The sequence below is a fragment of the Porites lutea genome, chromosome 1 (assembly GCF_958299795.1).
Source record: "Porites lutea chromosome 1, jaPorLute2.1, whole genome shotgun sequence".
Lineage (NCBI taxonomy): Eukaryota > Metazoa > Cnidaria > Anthozoa > Scleractinia > Poritidae > Porites > Porites lutea.
Window position 1 is genome coordinate 15,230,326 of NC_133201.1, and position 16,769 is coordinate 15,247,094.

At 38.6% G+C, this 16,769-nt stretch overlaps 1 protein-coding gene across 1 annotated transcript; it reads left to right on the forward strand.

Moving 5' to 3' along the window:
* Positions 1–1,411: 1,411 nt before the first annotated feature.
* LOC140922677 (uncharacterized) lies at positions 1,412–2,452 on the forward strand. The gene has a single exon (XM_073372709.1). It carries the CDS (start codon positions 1,412–1,414, stop codon positions 2,450–2,452), a length of 1,041 nt encoding a protein of 346 aa, XP_073228810.1.
* The last annotated feature ends 14,317 nt before the right edge of the window (positions 2,453–16,769 follow it).

A 16,769-nucleotide genomic window follows, 5' to 3' on the forward strand; every position in this document is an offset into this window, starting at 1 on the left:
TGTTGGATAAGACCCTTCACTAATTGGTCATATCCACCAAAGTGGAATTCATAGTAGGTGTATTGATATTTCAAGGGCTTTTGTTGATAAAGAGCCGTGATCAGCACTCAACTATGACTTAAAAGGGTTATTTTCCCTTTAGCCGGTAGGAGAAATGTTCTCGAGCTACCTTACATTTAAAAGGCGTAACTTGTAGAATAATCCTTATTTGCACAAGGAAAGGAGAATCTAAGCCATTTAGAAGGTTACTCCTAGGGACTCTACTTTTGGTTTTAAACTGCGATACATGTATGCTTTTGTGTTTCAAATGTGATTCGAAAGTCTCGAATATTGTCGGGAGTCAAAAAAGTTGTTCACTATATGCCAAGTGACTGGCCGCTGTTCAGAGACAAAAAGCCGGATGGCTAAATGAGAATTTTGGAAGAATCTTAGTTTACGAGTTTTTGATTTTTTGTTCGGTAGGGTTGGGTCTTTGAAAGACGTTAATGTCGATACAAACTAATTGAGCGTAAATTTCAATTTTTTTTAAAGCAGATATGAGGGAGTAGATAATACAAAAAGTTGCCACCCACTTTTTCAAAAATTTCTGGGAAATCATTCTCCGAACCCCTCTAGTCAATCGGGCCTTTGGCGTCTCAGATATTTTGCATCTTCAACAAAAATCGCGGCTACGGGCCTGGTGCCAGGTGCTACCATAAACTCAGATAAATATGTTAGATCCTTAGAAGGAAATGAAGGATGAATCTCCAAGGGACGATTTGCACGTTTCAACAGATTTTAAAGGGGTTATTTTTGAGGCGGTACTTAATAGGGTATAACATTCGACGTTACAACTACCTATTTATTATTTTTAGCTTAATCGTGCAGCGAAAATGAAATAAGGCGTAAGCTTGGGTTTGTCAAACACATTAAGCATTTGTGTTATTATATTTTCCCTTGTGGTAACGCTAGGTGTAACTGAAGACAATTCATTTGGGATTAACCTGTGAGTCTGTAAAATTACTGAAACAATCTAAATTTGTTCTTGACTTTCTCAACAATGATCTCGGGCGTTAGTGGGTGTTTTTCCACATTTACGAATTCAATGATAGCTTTGTTGTTTTGCATGCACTTTCGCTATTTATTACTTCCGCATAAGTTTAGCATAATTACTGCGTAGCTATTTTTTATGTCTTGGGGGAACTTTACTTCCGGGCTTATAGAGTAAGAAAACTGGTAAAACCATTTTTGGTAATTCTCACTACTCAAATAAGAAGTTGCCTATGTTAGGTAACTGCCTAGTCTCGTAGCTTATAAATTGAAGATTTTACCGTTTCTCGGTCAGTTGTGCGTACATGCAGCCATGGCTCTTTGGACTTTAATTACTATAGTGTCGGTTATGCACTATATACTTCCCAATGTAGTGGGACATATGACGTGCAGTACATTAGGTACCACAGCAGTTTTAGCAGGCTGTGAGTGCAATTTTCTTGGGGCCTGTGACACTAATGGACAAAAAAAAGTTGGCTTAAACATTAAGGACCACTTACCTAAGGGGCTTGAAATGTATGGATATGTGGAGAATGCTTTCAGTGTAAGAAATTTGGCTTATTTATGTGAAGAGAATACAGTGGCAATACTGTATGACTGTAACAGTCGAATACCACTGTTCTCAGCCATTGCGATTAACGGAAGGCAGCTGAATGGGGCGGACGGCAATCGGCCGAAAAAACAGTTTCGACTCAGCCGCAGGGTTTTATACAGAAAATTTCAACAATCCAATAGTGACTACTTAAGGGCGAAGAACCGGGAGATTTGTTACAAAAAAAGAAGCAAAACTAGAAAAATTATTGACAAACGCTGGTACAGAGGAATGGGCTCGACTTACGGACCTGCTTGTGGTACCAAAGTGGCAGTTCATAGGGGTCACATGATCGCGTCACAGTACGGCATAGGCAACCCAAGGAAGAAAATGGCAACCTTTGTTTACACTAACGTGGTTCCTCAGTTTGGAGATTTTAATTCTGGCCCGTGGCAAATTTATGAACAAAGGCTGATTGTCTGGGGAAAAACCAACTGTGCAATGAACGGTGAGGCTCGGAATGTTCAGTTGTTTATTGTGGTTGGCGCGATCCCCTCAACAGTTTTTGGCCCTCAACAAACGAGGTACTTTGGACGTGGTGGATTCAGCAATTACCAGGACAAAGACTTTCGTGTGAACGTACCTGAAGTGATGTGGACAGCTGCCTGCTGCACCTTTGAGTTTAGGGTTCGAAGAAACACTTGGCAAGCTGCCATCAAAAGTACGGCCTTCTGGAGAGAAAATGTCCCAGGAAAGTCCCCATGTGTTATAGAAGACGTAGGTACGTTGGAAAAAAACCTTAAGAATTGGGCAAAAAGGACTGATTTAAAGATAAATTTGTTTCCATATTCAAAAGAATGCAAAAAGTCCACCAGTTATATACCATTGTAATTGCATGTGCATTGCATGCGTACGTGTAAATGGGTCGAAACTAACCTTTTTGCATATTTCAGTGAAAGTTATGACAACAACAAAAACAATGTTTTATTTCCCTTATTGAGTTTTACAAGAGTGCACCGGCCCGCAGGTAGCTGGAGCTAACCTTAGCGGGCAAGTCAATTTACGTGTAGGAAAGAAGTAATTTTACACTGATTTTACATGATTAAAATGAGGAAAGATTTTACGGGGAGAAAAAAATATATAGTGCTTAAAAGACTTACAGAGAAAAAGGTTTTTTTTGGAAAAAGCTGGTATCAGTTCATTCTCTCGTTACCGGAGGATTTTACTTTAGAAATGATCTGGTATAGGTTAATAAACGAATCTGCTTCCTCAAAAAAGGTACTCAATAGCATACTTTCAACTCTCTTTTTTGAATAAATGTTCATCAGTTTTCACACCATGTAAACAATAGTTAAAACTATTTTGTTGTCTGAAATCATTTTTCTTGACATGTTAATATATCTAACCGTTATACGTTTTTTGTTATTAACTGCGGGGAAGTAGTCCCCGGAGTATTGGTCTACCTCTCATGAAGGGATAAACTGGTACAGGCCCTCGTAGTGGCGCCAGGCGCTATTGCGGTGACCCTGTCAAGAACTGGTGAATCTAAGTAAATAATAAATAAATAAATGAATAAATAATAACACAAAGGTGGAAAGGCTGCTGTGCAGAAAACCTTTACGAAACAGTTCCAAACGCATTGGATGATTTCTTCTCTTCTGATTAGTTTTCTGGCTCATCGACGAAAAGACACTTCCGAGTAGCTATCGTGTATTTCTTCCAGAAACGCTAAGGGGGTGGGCGGAGGGGGATTGGGGACGTGGAAGAGGGATGCACTCTGGGTCAAAGTGGGAAATTAGTCATAATTATTGAAGGATAAATTTTTACTTCTTGCCTTTTCTATTAGGCGGGCTTGGGTTGCCTGTTTACCATTTCATATAAAGTGATGTTCTCTAAAGAAATTTTCCTTTATCGTTTTGTAGAATATGCGTTTATATATACACGTGAATAGTGTGTATTTTGAAACTAATAGTTTTCCTTATCATGGGTAGCAATCCAAACAAAAAGCCTTTTCTTAACTGTAGAAAAGCGAAAAAAATCCATCCCACATTATTTCTATTTCCTCAGTCCTGTTCAGTAAAAACTCAGCAGAGATCAACAGCAAGTAATGACGGCAACGATTTTCCTTTTTTGGTTGGTCGTAAGCTCACCTTCGCTTGACATTCGCTTTACTGCCAACAGGTTGCGAAAGTTTCTGTCATTCAATCATGATCAACTAAGTAGGACGACACCTTTTCAATTCTGAACAAAAAACAGTTATGCGATGGCTATTCCGCCCCAGGCGGCTCGAGACAATAGGGCCATTTATACGAGGAAAAATAAGACGCGTCTTAAATAAGACGCGAACTGTACCATTTGTACGAGCATGTCTTATCTAAGACGAGAGCAGCTCGTATAAATGGTTCGCGTCTTATTTCTGTTCTTGACTCGTTTTCATGTGAATGTTGCCCGTAGCAACTCCAATCCAACGTAGCGCGCCAAAAATTACCGCATGCGTACTATGCGTTCGCGTCTTATTTAAGACGCGAAGGTCATTTATACAAAGTTTTTCTCGTCTTAGCTAAGACGCGTGTTATCTAAGAACAGGTGTTAAGGGCTGTTCTAAAATAAGACGCGTCTTACCTAAGACGCGTCTTATCTTAGATGAAATGTGCCGTTTATACGGAAAGTTCGCGTCTTATTTAAGACGCGTCTTATTTTTCCTCGTATAAATGGCCCTAATATGTTTTTCTTTTTAGACGAGGCATTTGTCGAAAGCCGTCTTACACAATTGATTATAGTTAAGGAAAGTTGTACGTAACGACCATATAAACTGTACATGAATAACTCCTCACTAAAAAAGTCATGATTCGACCTCTTCCAAGCTCTTTCACGTTACTAGGAGAAGTTTAACTAAATTTGCCCTTTTTACCAACTTTAAGTCACTTATTATACACCAGTTTGCGCTTGTTAGTAGATTTCTTAGCTTGTATGTTTTGTTTCCCAATGAAGGTCAAAACCGTTCATATACACGTTTATAAGAAAAATAGGAGAGAAACACTAGCATTGATTCAGTTGAGTGACCTATTTAATAATAAGTTGCCGTATAATTTTAGAGATATTTACATTTTGAATAGTCAACTTCAGTTTTTATGCTTGGCACAAAGTATTCTAGTATTTAAACACGAGCTCAACCGCACATACCTGAGATTTGTCTGTCAACACTTTCGGTAAATCACACAATAAATGACTTTCGCGGCAATCACAACACTTCGCAAAACCACTCATAATATTTCCACATTTAACACGAGCGAAACATCATCAAATTACTCCGTAAACCCCTCGCTTTCTCCACATAAATCGTCACATGGAACTTCTCGACTCATTACCGGGGCCTAGCCGAAGGCTGGCACCGGTCATAAAATGCAACGCGTTTCTGTGTTTTAAAAGTTACGTTGTTAGGGATACATCGCTGACTGAGATATATCGCTGGCTCGTTACTTTTGGGAGTGTTCGCTGAGATATATCGCTGGTTCAGAAATTTGAAGTAGGGAGCAACAACTGTAACCATGTAAATATCAATTCGATTAGTTTGCACACGGAATGGTTTAATGCGACTATATTTACCACTTATCAGTAAATGAGATCCCTTTCTATCGCAAAATATTGTTACAGTATTCATCCTAGCGATGACAAAGCTTGGTGGACGTAGAACTATGTACACTACGACAAAGCAAAAATCTTAACTTATTAAACTTGCATGCGCCAAACTTTGTTTATGCGTTTCAATATCTTACAATTCGCACTCCCTACAGGAAACTTCGTCGAATATTTTTCGACAAACAATTAAAACTCATTAGGAGGAAGTCTATCACTGCTTTGACTTATGAAGCAACAAAACAAAATATTTTCAAATAATCTTTGTCACGCAATATTTACGTTAGCGAGATGCGCAAATTCTCAACTGTTCAAAATGCGGGATTTCCTAACATTTTGTCTTTTCACATTATTCATTAGACGTTGATGTACAATTTGTATGTTTTTCTCCTTGGTATTCTTAGCTACTTTGGATTCTTGTTGCTAAGAAATATCTTATTATTATGTAATCGATCTGAACACGTGAGAAAAACTGCGTAACTTGACAGCCTAGGATTGGGAGTTGACATTATTCATTACACCTTGTTTTCATCTCTAAAGAATATTTGCGATAAAAAAGATTTTCATGTCGCCCTACAAACTTGTTGATGAAAAAGACCCTTCCACGTGGTTTGCCAAGACAAAAGTGGCCCCGGTAAAATTCACTAAGTGATTCTTGTTGACAATCGATTTATTCAAGATCCCGGATGTAAACCAGCGGCTGAAAAGGAGACATACAGTCCCCGCCTTCCAAACAATTTTTTACTAAGTCTTTGGCCTGGTCAGAAATCAGCATGAATTTCCAGCTCGCCGAATAGACTTCAACACTAGAACCTACTTTGTGAGGCCAAAGACTTGTTACTGCCAAGTTACCACAAAGTTAACAACAAAGTTCGCAACAGCAAGCCCGGGATCAGTCGTTCACCCGTGTAACCCGAAATGAGACGAAATACGAGAAGATATTGCACGCAGCAGGCTTTGCCAGACGTGAGAATTGTTTCTTCATAAGGCTTAATGATGCCTTCCGGAAAACTTTGCTCAAGGCAGCCAAAAAATCTGGAAGACAACCCACTATGAGAGCCGAGTTCAGTCTAATACGCGCGCTGATTTCAAACTGACATACAGAGGGAATTATGGGAAGTTATCATAAAATTTTTTTTTCTAGGGTGGAGGGGGTAAGAGGTCAAAAGCCAACGAGAAACTCATCAAAGTCTATCTACTGTAGCCTATCCGGTACCGATTAAATAGATATAAAGTAACTATAAAAAAAAATAAACAAAAACAAAAAAAAACAAAAAAAATACTCCGCTACAAGACTCAGTCAGAAGGTATCTAGAGAGATTTCTTTAGCCATATTTTTGCAAATCCAGACAGAGAAGGAGGCGGAGGAACGCGCGAAACGTCCCCAGCGGCGAAGAGCGAGGAGAAACGGATGTTTTCGCAGGCTAATCCAGACAGATATGTATGTATGTATATCACCGCATTTACTTCGATTTCAAGAACGGCCTTCGAAATAGAAGCTCTTTCGTTCGCAGTCAATCGATTCAGAAAGAAAACAAAAGAACACTCAGAACACAAATAATGTGTGACGTGGAAAACTTTAAGCCCGGGAGAAATCCTGTTTCGTATAGAAAGCCACGTTTTTGCTAGCGAAGAGTGTGAATGCAAGTGAAGGTAAAAAATTCCCGTGAATTGAAGTGATACATTTCCGAATATTTCAAGCAATTCCTGGAACTCGTCGGTGTTTTGGTTAAATTTGTATTCAGCCAGGCTTTGTTGTATTTTATTTAATTGAGAAATTGCTTTAGTTATTAAGAGTTTTTTTAGAAAGTGACAATGTTTGTGTTCCCTTGGCAGTAAAACGTTTTATTACACGACGGAAGCAAAGATTGAAAATGATTTAATGGGCTGCGAAGCTTTATGAACCAGTTAAATATTGAACTCGATTCCATTTCATTCACTCCACTTACCGTAAATCCTCTATTAAGCCCACCAGGGGGGCTTATTTTTTTCAAGCACTTTTGAGGGGGGGGGGGGGCTTAATAGAGAGGGGGGGGCTTAAAAGAGAGGGGGGGGACTTATTTAATTCAGCGAAACGCATCACCTGTAACAAAAATTTACCGCCTGTCTACCAGCAGCTCTCAAGATCAAGATCTAGTTGGACATTTGCCTATAGAATTATCATTTCTGCTGTGTAAATTTTTATCTCGTGAAGGTTGCAGCTTAGAATTTTCACCGACAGGAGCAAGGTTTCTCAAGGACGGACTTGTGGTTCCCGGACGGTATACTGCTTTGTCTAACCATAAGAAAATGGTGACAATTCTTCATAGAGAACTAGAGCGCAAAGTTGAGAAAGTTACGCATATGAAATTGGAGGTCATGTGGCCGAAGACACCAAAAACAATATGAACTTCCAGCCTGAATAAACCATAACTGATCAGTCCACGTTAATCGTTAATTTTTTTGTGAAGAATAAGGATTGGGGGAGGGGGAGGGAGGGGGCTTAATAGAGAGGGGGGCTTATTAACTTTCCTCCTCTGAAAAGGGGGGGCTTATTAGAGAGGGGGGGCTTATTTGAGAGGGGCGGCTTAGTAGAGGATTTACGGTAACGCTCGCGTGCTCTTAACTTTATCGTGGACAGGTTTCAGACAAATAATACGCTGATTTATTCTCACGGACTTTTATATACAATGTAGCTTGATATAAACACTTATTTTGGTTCAAAGTTCAGTTTTTATCGATCGCCTTCGTGTCGTGTAGCGTTACATGCACAGTTATTTGACACTGTTAATGTCCAATATCAACAATCGAAATATGTTAGGCTTTGGTCGCAGCACTTCACTTTCCATTGGAAACTACTAGTTTATGGTTAGATTTATACATTAGTTAGATTATGCTGCATATGGCATCCAGACCTGATTAAACAAAAAATGATAATAATAAACAACAGGGGAATCTTGTAAAAGCCCGTAAGGGTTTCCTAAATTTCCCATATTGATGTAATAGACGTTGTCACGGTTTTTGACGCCATCTTGACGAGTAGGCAAACGTGTGAGAAATTGCAGTGTTTGTATGAGAATCTGATGTCGAATAATTTCCGTAAAACGCCTGTTGTGAAAAAAATTATCAATTGTAAACTAAAGCTACCAAGCAAAGGATTGCACTAAACAAATTTGGGGACGTACCTATGCTTAAATTTCTCCAGAGGCTTGCTTTAGCTTTTCCATATATTTGTCTGTAATTTTTCCTGGGACTTTCTTACAGATAAATGTATAGAAAATTTAAAAAAGTGGTTCTAGGTCTTCTAGCGCATGTAACGCCCTCAATTTTTTTTCAGTAGAATCCTTAGGAGTGAAGCTTTAGTTTGCAATTGATATTTTTTTCAGAACAGCCGTTCTACGGAAATTATTCGACATTAAATTTCCATACATACAAACATTGTAATTTTTCACGTACGTGTTTGCCTACTCGTCAAGATGGCGTCGAAAACCGTGACAAGGTCTATTATATCTGTTCAATATAATAACATTAATGTTGTTGTAAAGTCTGTTTTGAAATTTTTGTTTACAATGAAATGCCATGATTGGTCAGTTACAGTTGAAAGAACAATGGCTTTTATTTATTTGTAACCTAACTTGGGCATCAGCTGTACACCCGAGCTGTACACTACTTGTTTGTGATGGGAGTCGTTTTTCTTTGGAAAAAATATTAATGGGGTTTACGTTTTCATAATAGCTGCTTTCAGACCTTTTTACATTCCAGAGCTGTTTTGGTAGAGAGCCATGGTTAGTATTTGATCATGATATTTAAAGTATTTTTAGAACGTTTGTCTTTTGGATCGTTAGCTTTTGCTGGGTCGCCTTTTAGTTATTCGGCAAACTGTTTTGCAAACTACCTCAGGATCAACCCTGAACCCTGATCACAAAAGGCGCCCAAATTGACCTGTAAAATAATCCCAATTTCTACAAGGAGGGAGAATCTAATATTTAGAACATCACTGGTTTTCTATTTTTCTTTATAAACCCCATAACTAAGTGCTTATGAGTTTGAAACACTCGCAGTACAAGAGTACAGCCTTGTGTCCATGATGAGCTAAACACAAGAATTGGGTTGTGTCAACAAAGTTTTATTGATAGTAGTGACTGGCCTCCATCAAGGGACACAAATGTTTTGGACATCTTAACGTTGCCAATTTCCAAATACGAATTTGGAAACGATCTTAGTTTACGAGTTTATGATGAATTCCTGCTGGCTAATCAGTGTAGAGAGGGTAGTTAGCATTAATATTTTTAGAAATTTTACAAACCGTATTATTTAGCAGGTCATTTTTGCGTGAAATTCAGACATATAACATTACTGTTGAGGAAATTGTGAACTGTATTGTTGAGATCGATTTAAATGATAGTTTAGTAAAGGAAGTTATCAAAAGGTGAAATTTCACCTATTTTGCATGTGTTACAAAGCAGGCACCTGAGAATAGATAGCATCTAAAGTGACCCCTGGTGCTGTCTCAGTTCAGCTGAATGTAACATCTATGGTTGTTTAATTACAACCTAAGAAGAAAAAGAAGGGAAATCTTATTTGGGTGCGGTTTGGGCAGGTTTTATCAGATTGTAGTGTGTTGTTTTATGGTAATACCTACATATAAATGCATAACATTCTAGGTTATCTTTACTTGCTTGTTGTTTTTAGTTTTATCATCAGCGTAGATTAACTCAGATGCCAGCTTTTTGAGTGGCTATGCCGCGCCCTATCCTTTCCATCAATTCAATTCCAAAAATAACCGGTGGTTTTGTTGTTTAAGACTATATTTAGGTTTTGAACCTGTTTCCTGTTGTCTTTGGCTTGATTTGGAACCTGAAAAAGTTGGGCTAATCTTTTTCAAGTTTTAATGCGATGACTGCAAATTTGTTTCAATCTATATCTTTTTCATAACTCTACAGGAACAATTTGTTTATAATTGAAATTGTGCTGAGTATGACTTAGCACAGAATTAACCTAAGGCAGCAATATCCTCGAGAAATAGCAAATATTAGCACTTGAGTTATTACATATTTCCCTAGTGGTTTGTGGTAGTTTTATTTTGCCAACCTTAGTCTTTTTATTTTCCTGAGAATTTTCCGTATTCAGGAATTCCCTCAGGATCGCTATGCTGCTTGATACTTTCGCCATTATTGATTTGTTATCCTTTTCTTCCGGTTTAATAGAGTAAAAACAATAGTTATAATAATATATTTATTTATATAGCGCCAAAACTATATAAACATACTAAAGCGCTAATAATAGCTGACAAACAGACATAACAAACAGTACACTTTGAGAAAAAAAAAACAAAACACCACAACCACTGTAAACGAATTGGTTCCCTAGGCAAAAGCAGAACGAAATAAACAGGTCTTCAGAACACTCCGGATACTACTGATAGCTGAAGGACGAAAACTAGTAAAACTATAAAACGAGTAAACCATTTTTGGTCATGCCCGGCAATCAAATGGCAACTTTTTGCTTCGCTTAACCGAATGTTGCAAATTATAGATGTTACAGTTTCTCAGTCGTTTCTTCTTAGCTATGGCCAAATTGACTGTAATAACTTTAGTGCTGTTTGTTTGGTACTCAAAGCAGTCGGTAAAATGACATGTAGCAATTTAGGTACTACTGGATAAGTGGACTATAAGTAGAATTTTCTTAGGGCCTACCCCTGTGACATTTATGGTACCCTACTAGCAGAGTCGCTTCAATCTTTCCTAGATAATTTGGGAAAGAGGAAGCGACCCGCCGACATCTTCAAAATCCTTTTATCAGCCGCTCATCCCGCGATTTGGATGAGTTGAACAAATTTCATACTGGATAAGCCAGTTTTTTCTGTACACGCAAGGGTATTCTGGAGTTTTGCTGACTTTTTCTGCGATCACGCTCAATAACAAAACAAATGGCTGCCGCTTCAATTTCACCAATTAATTTTCAGAAAATTATTGAATCAACGTTCAGTAAAATGCGGCGGAGCGCTACTCCTGCTTTTAGAAAAATGGGAAAATGCACCCCGACTTGAGATGAATTTTGTTTTAGATGTAACCATGTGCTTAGTCGATTTTACTTGCGTGAACGGATCCACCATCCAGTAAGTGTTACGCGAAGTTCTTGAAAGAATAAACTAATGAGTTTTTGAATAAAAATATTTAAGAAATAAATTAAATGCCTATTTTTTGCCCATTGCGTTCGAGGTACGAGAACGCAACCCCTAATTTGTGTTGGGTATTCTGTGCATTATTGCGTGTCCTGTGCAATAAATAAGGGAGTCGAGGTTTTTTCGAGATTGCATTCGTCGTCGTCGTCGACACACATTTGCCTCCCTTTGGGGCGCTTGCTTACGTTTTGCCTCACTTTGACGCGCTAACTCACGTGGTGATTCGTGTGTCCTCAGCGTTCATCTTTCAAACGTTTGCTGAGGTCTGCTATTCTGTCTTCGTAAATCGTTCATTTTTTGAAAGTGTGCTGAATCTTCGTCAAGCGTACATATTTAAGAGTTTGCTGAAGGTCTACTATCGATCTGTGTTTAATGAATCTTCCAAAGCGTTCATCTTTCAAAAGTGTGCTGAAAGTTTACACCCTGAGTAAAATTTTACTTTGGATTAAGCCTTCATATTTTTCTTTGGAAAATGCGTGCTACTCCTGGTGCATGCATCAAACCGGGTTGTTTAGCTCGGCGTCCGTTGTACCACAAAGTGAATTTACCGGCGAGTTGTGAAGCTCAGCGTCTGTTGTGCCACAAAGTAAATCTACTGAGTTGTGTAGCTAGGCGGCCATAGTGCCACAAAGAAAATCTGCCGGGATGTGAAGCTCGGCGGCACCATTTCATTTCGGCACTGGACAAACGAACATTTTAGCTCTATGTTATTTATTCGGAAAAACGTGACCAGCCCACAGTAGTGCCACTCAAGCCACTGAAATCAATACACTCAACCAAATTACTGGAAAAGTTATTGACGTGAGCCGCACACACATTCCGCTGAAAGCTTTGATTCCCTTGAAAGGTGTGAAATTGAGAGTTGTAGTGTAATTGAACCAGTGTTCGAACACAATCATTGTGCCCCGGCATTCACCACAAAAATGTGGTCTTGGGTCGTTCTTTAATATCATCACAAGTTAAGAAGACTTGCCAGTAACGGTTTCCGGCATTTTAAAGTAAATTTCAGTAATTGTCTACATGTGGAATTCCCAATATTAAATAAAATTAATGATTACATCTAAAACTTTGTCAACTATTTGCTTTTTAACAGTACCTGGGCCGGGTTGTTCAAAGCTGAGTTAAGATAACCCAGGCGAGGAGGTTTAATGCGAAATTTGAACTCAGATGTGAAAGCTTCATTTTGCCAACAAGTTGATGATTGAACGCTCTTAAAAATAACTGAGAAAATTATCCAAAGAAATGTTTTTTAACGAAAGGAAAAGAAACCAGGGTTAAGCGCTGATCGGCCTTCGAACAACTGCGCCCTGTAGAAGCTTGTAGAATATCTATTGCGCCAGTAAAACAAAAAGTTCTTTTCACACGCCCGAAGCACTCTGGCCAGTGTCTCCTCAAATAACCAGCACTTGAGACGAACCATACGATATCACGCTGATCACTAACCTTCAAAACCTTTTCATTGTCATACACAGTTTAAATCGAGGTTTCGCTGTAGGCAACCCTTACGTTCAAAATATGCCATAATCATAGTTATCTAACGCAAGAACCATCCACTCTTTCCCTTCAACTGCCACCTGTACGCTTAGCAAACATGCCGTAAAATTCCGAAAATAAGCCCCTCCACGTATAAGCCCCTTCAAATATAAGCCGCCCCAAACTCGTAACGCAAAAAACCCTCAGTTAAATCGCCCCTCCAAACATAAGCCCCCCGTGGGCTTGTACTTGGAAAATTGCCGTCAAATACAAAGTAAAACAAAGCGTAACGGTAAATTTACCTCTAACTATAAGGTTAGTCCAATCTATTTTGAAACGCAAATTTCCCTCTGTAGATAAGCCCTTCCAAAAATAAGCCCCTCAACAAGGCCCTTTGAAAAATGTAAGCCCCGGGGCTTATTTTCGGAATTTCACGGTATCGAACGCACTCTCCTAAGCTCCGATTACTCCTAGTTCATAACATTAATTCATAATAGGAAGTGAGGCTACAGAATCCAAGTTGTATTTAAATGATCAATGGTTTTAATATTTCAGGTGTATCTGACACTTCTAGTTCTACCATTTTCCGGGCACTATTTGAAATTCATATGCAAACATGTTTTAATGGTTTTCTAGATTTATAATAAAAACATCAATAATTAAAGATTTTTATAGCTTATTTGCACCTCATTTTTTTGAGAGAATTCCCGCGAAGGAAAGACTAAGTTCCATTTGAATTTGGAGCATGCTCAATATGAATTGTCGAGGATGTTGGCGTTTCCTTCCTCTTCCAGCTTCTCTCCGACTTAAATTATCTAGGAAGATCGAAAGAGACTCTGTTCACAGGCTACATTTATCGAAAACAAAAAGCAAAAGAGTCGGCCAAAATATTATGAACTTACCCACACAGAACTTGACGGACATCGCATGAGTGTTTTAAGCTGTCCTTGTTATATGAAGGCAATACAGTGGCCATACTACCGAGGTCCTGCTAGGGGAGGGGGGGGGGGGGGGTTCTTTTTATTTCACATCACTGTAACTCTAGCTAAGATATCTCTTATCCCTGAAGGTGAGGATGATTAATTTAATGCAACCATAATAAAGCGAGAAATAAAATCTCGAAATCCTCAACGTTAGTTTCTTCACAACTTGCATTTAACAGAATTGTCTTTTTTGCTTTTGACATTATTTACAAATATTCTTTCTTTTCTTTTCGGTTTGGTCTTTACTTATTATCAGGTGATATTTGATTGTAATAGAATTAATTTGGCACGCGACGGCGTTTGGGCTAGCTGCGTGCCAAGAAATTGAATGCGCGCAATATTTTAAAGGCTAAAATCCATGACAGGATAGATAGCTTAAACGTATAATTTGCTTTTCTCCCTTATAATCCACTTTGCGATCTTATAACCACATAGAGAGGCTCAATTTTTCACAACTGGTGAACATCTGGTGAAATCGGGCTACTTGCGAGATGGGTTTATAAGAAAGAAATCGCAGAAACGTTTTTCGAACAGCTTTCAGAGCAGTCCAACGTATGCCAACCTCGTCAGATAGCCTCTCTAAAAGTATTCGATGATCAACAGTGTCAAAGGCAGCAATGAGATCCAATAAAATTAAACATAGTGACATGTTGAGAGTTCATCTTTAACAAAATATCGTTCATCACCTTGATAAGTGCAGTTTCAATACTATGGAATCGCCTGTAAGAAGACTAAAGCGCAGGAAAAATAGCATTTGAAACCATGTGATCGTAAACTTGATTAAAAACGACTTTTTCAGTCAACTTGGATACGTATTGTAAGTTACTAACTGGTCTGTAAGTTTTGTACAGCAAATCCAATCCGGGTTTCTTCAAGACAGGATTAATAAGCCCACATCTCCAATCATCCGCAAATTCTCCAGAATTAAGAGACAGGTTAATCATTTTAGAAATGACTGGTAATAGCACATCAGCACAGCTGATCACCATAGGTATTGACAACGGATCAAACATACAGCTCTTCTTCGGAGAGCAGCCAATCAACTTACTAACTGCACTTTCAGTTAAAGGGATAAAGCTGTCCAGTGTTCTAGTTGGTAAAGTTTTCACGTAGTCAAAATGGGAATCATCCAAACAATCAGCTAGTCTATCCAGTTTGACATGGATGGCGTCAATCTTTTCAACAAAGAAGCTACCCATTTCATTGGCTAAAACCAGCTTGTCACAAGTTGTTGGAAAAGGTACTTCATGGCCTTGATTTAACAACCTCTTTGTTGCCGAGAATAAGTTCCTTTGATTGGAGTTATTTTCAACAATAAAGTGTGAGTAAAACTTACGACGGGCTTCATTCATCAGGTAGGTTGTAAAGTTCCTCTTCTTTTTAAATTCAAGCAAATCACGGACACTTCGAGATCGACGCCATTTTCTTTCAGCTCTCCGTCTTTCCCTCCTTGACTCCCTAATATCTTCACTAAACCAAGGTACCAAAGGCCTCACTGTGATAAACTTAGTGACAGGTGGAGCATGACGATCAACAAGCACGAGCCTATTTGCATCCTCCTCCCTCCGCTACGCAATAGAAACCAGCTGGATCCCCAGACTTGAAAAACTGCTGAGTGGGGAATAAAAGTACTTAATATACCGTCCTTGTGCAAACGGAAGTGAAAACAGCATAATTTTCTGATATGCTATTTGAAGACAAATGTGAGGTACTTTCACACGAGTTAAAGAAGAAATGTTAGGTCACGTTAGATGAAAATGAAAAGGTCATCCCCTGGCTCATTCCTCAGTGGGCAAAAGTCGTGCCGCTTCTTGCCATGGCCCTTGGATCTTGAAACTGGCCCAAAATGACCGATAACCGAACATTAGTGGTGAGAGGTGGAAAGTTAAAAAAGATGAAAATGCAGTTATGATTAATTAGGAACCTGAACCTAATTTCATTATCTTTAAAAGTATTTCCCTTATCCCTTATCCCAAATTTTTTTGTCAGCGATCCCGTATTCTTTACATCTGATGCAACATTCTGCTGAACATCGATCCAAAGAGGCTCTCTGATTGATTAGTCAGCGAAAACGATAGGAGATACCTAAATCATGCGTCATTTACTATTTCTGACTACATTTTAATAAATTCTAGTTGCTTATTATTATTGTGAACCAACGTTTAGGCCTCCTACCTACGGTTTGGTTTGAAGTTTTTTATAACACGAACCGAATGATAATATTTTGTTTTTTCTTTGAAGAAATTATTTGATATCTTCACCTTTTAGAGTTTTAAGTATAAGAAAAGATAACCTAGAATACTTTCGAAAAATGTGGGTGTCACCATGACAATAAGCCCTTAAATTAATCATACAGTCACAATTGCTGCACCTTTTAAAGGCGGAAACCAATGTGACAAAAAGACAGCGAGGCTAAAATTTCGTGGTTTTGAAAGGCATCAACAGGATTACAAGTCAGCGGCAACGTCAGTGGCAGGTAGCTGATGGATTAGAAACTGGATGGACGCGGTTGGCTGCAAAGCTGCTGGGGTTCAAGGGGTTTTTCTAGTCACTAGGCTTTTAGTTATGGATGACGAAGTTAAGAGTGTCTTCGTAATTGATGAATGTTTCTTTACTATTTAGAGGTTCAGATGAGAGATGGGATGGGCTGGAACATTTGAAAATGTGATGAATAAAAATCACGTGCCCTCCTTTGTTACTCGCAAAACGGAAACTCCGAGGGTTGAAAACTATATGACCCCATGACTAAACAGCAATAAAATTTACGAAAAAATAGCAATAAAAAAAAAGAAATACGAAACAAACAAAACTCGCACCTTTAATTAAAATTGCATTTCAAGAGGACAGAAGCGGTTTCGTTGAGAGTATGTTCGCTTTTCATAAATTCAGCTAGATATATTTATAACGTATTACATGCTACTCATAAAAACTTTCCCTAAATTTACTGTTAGTT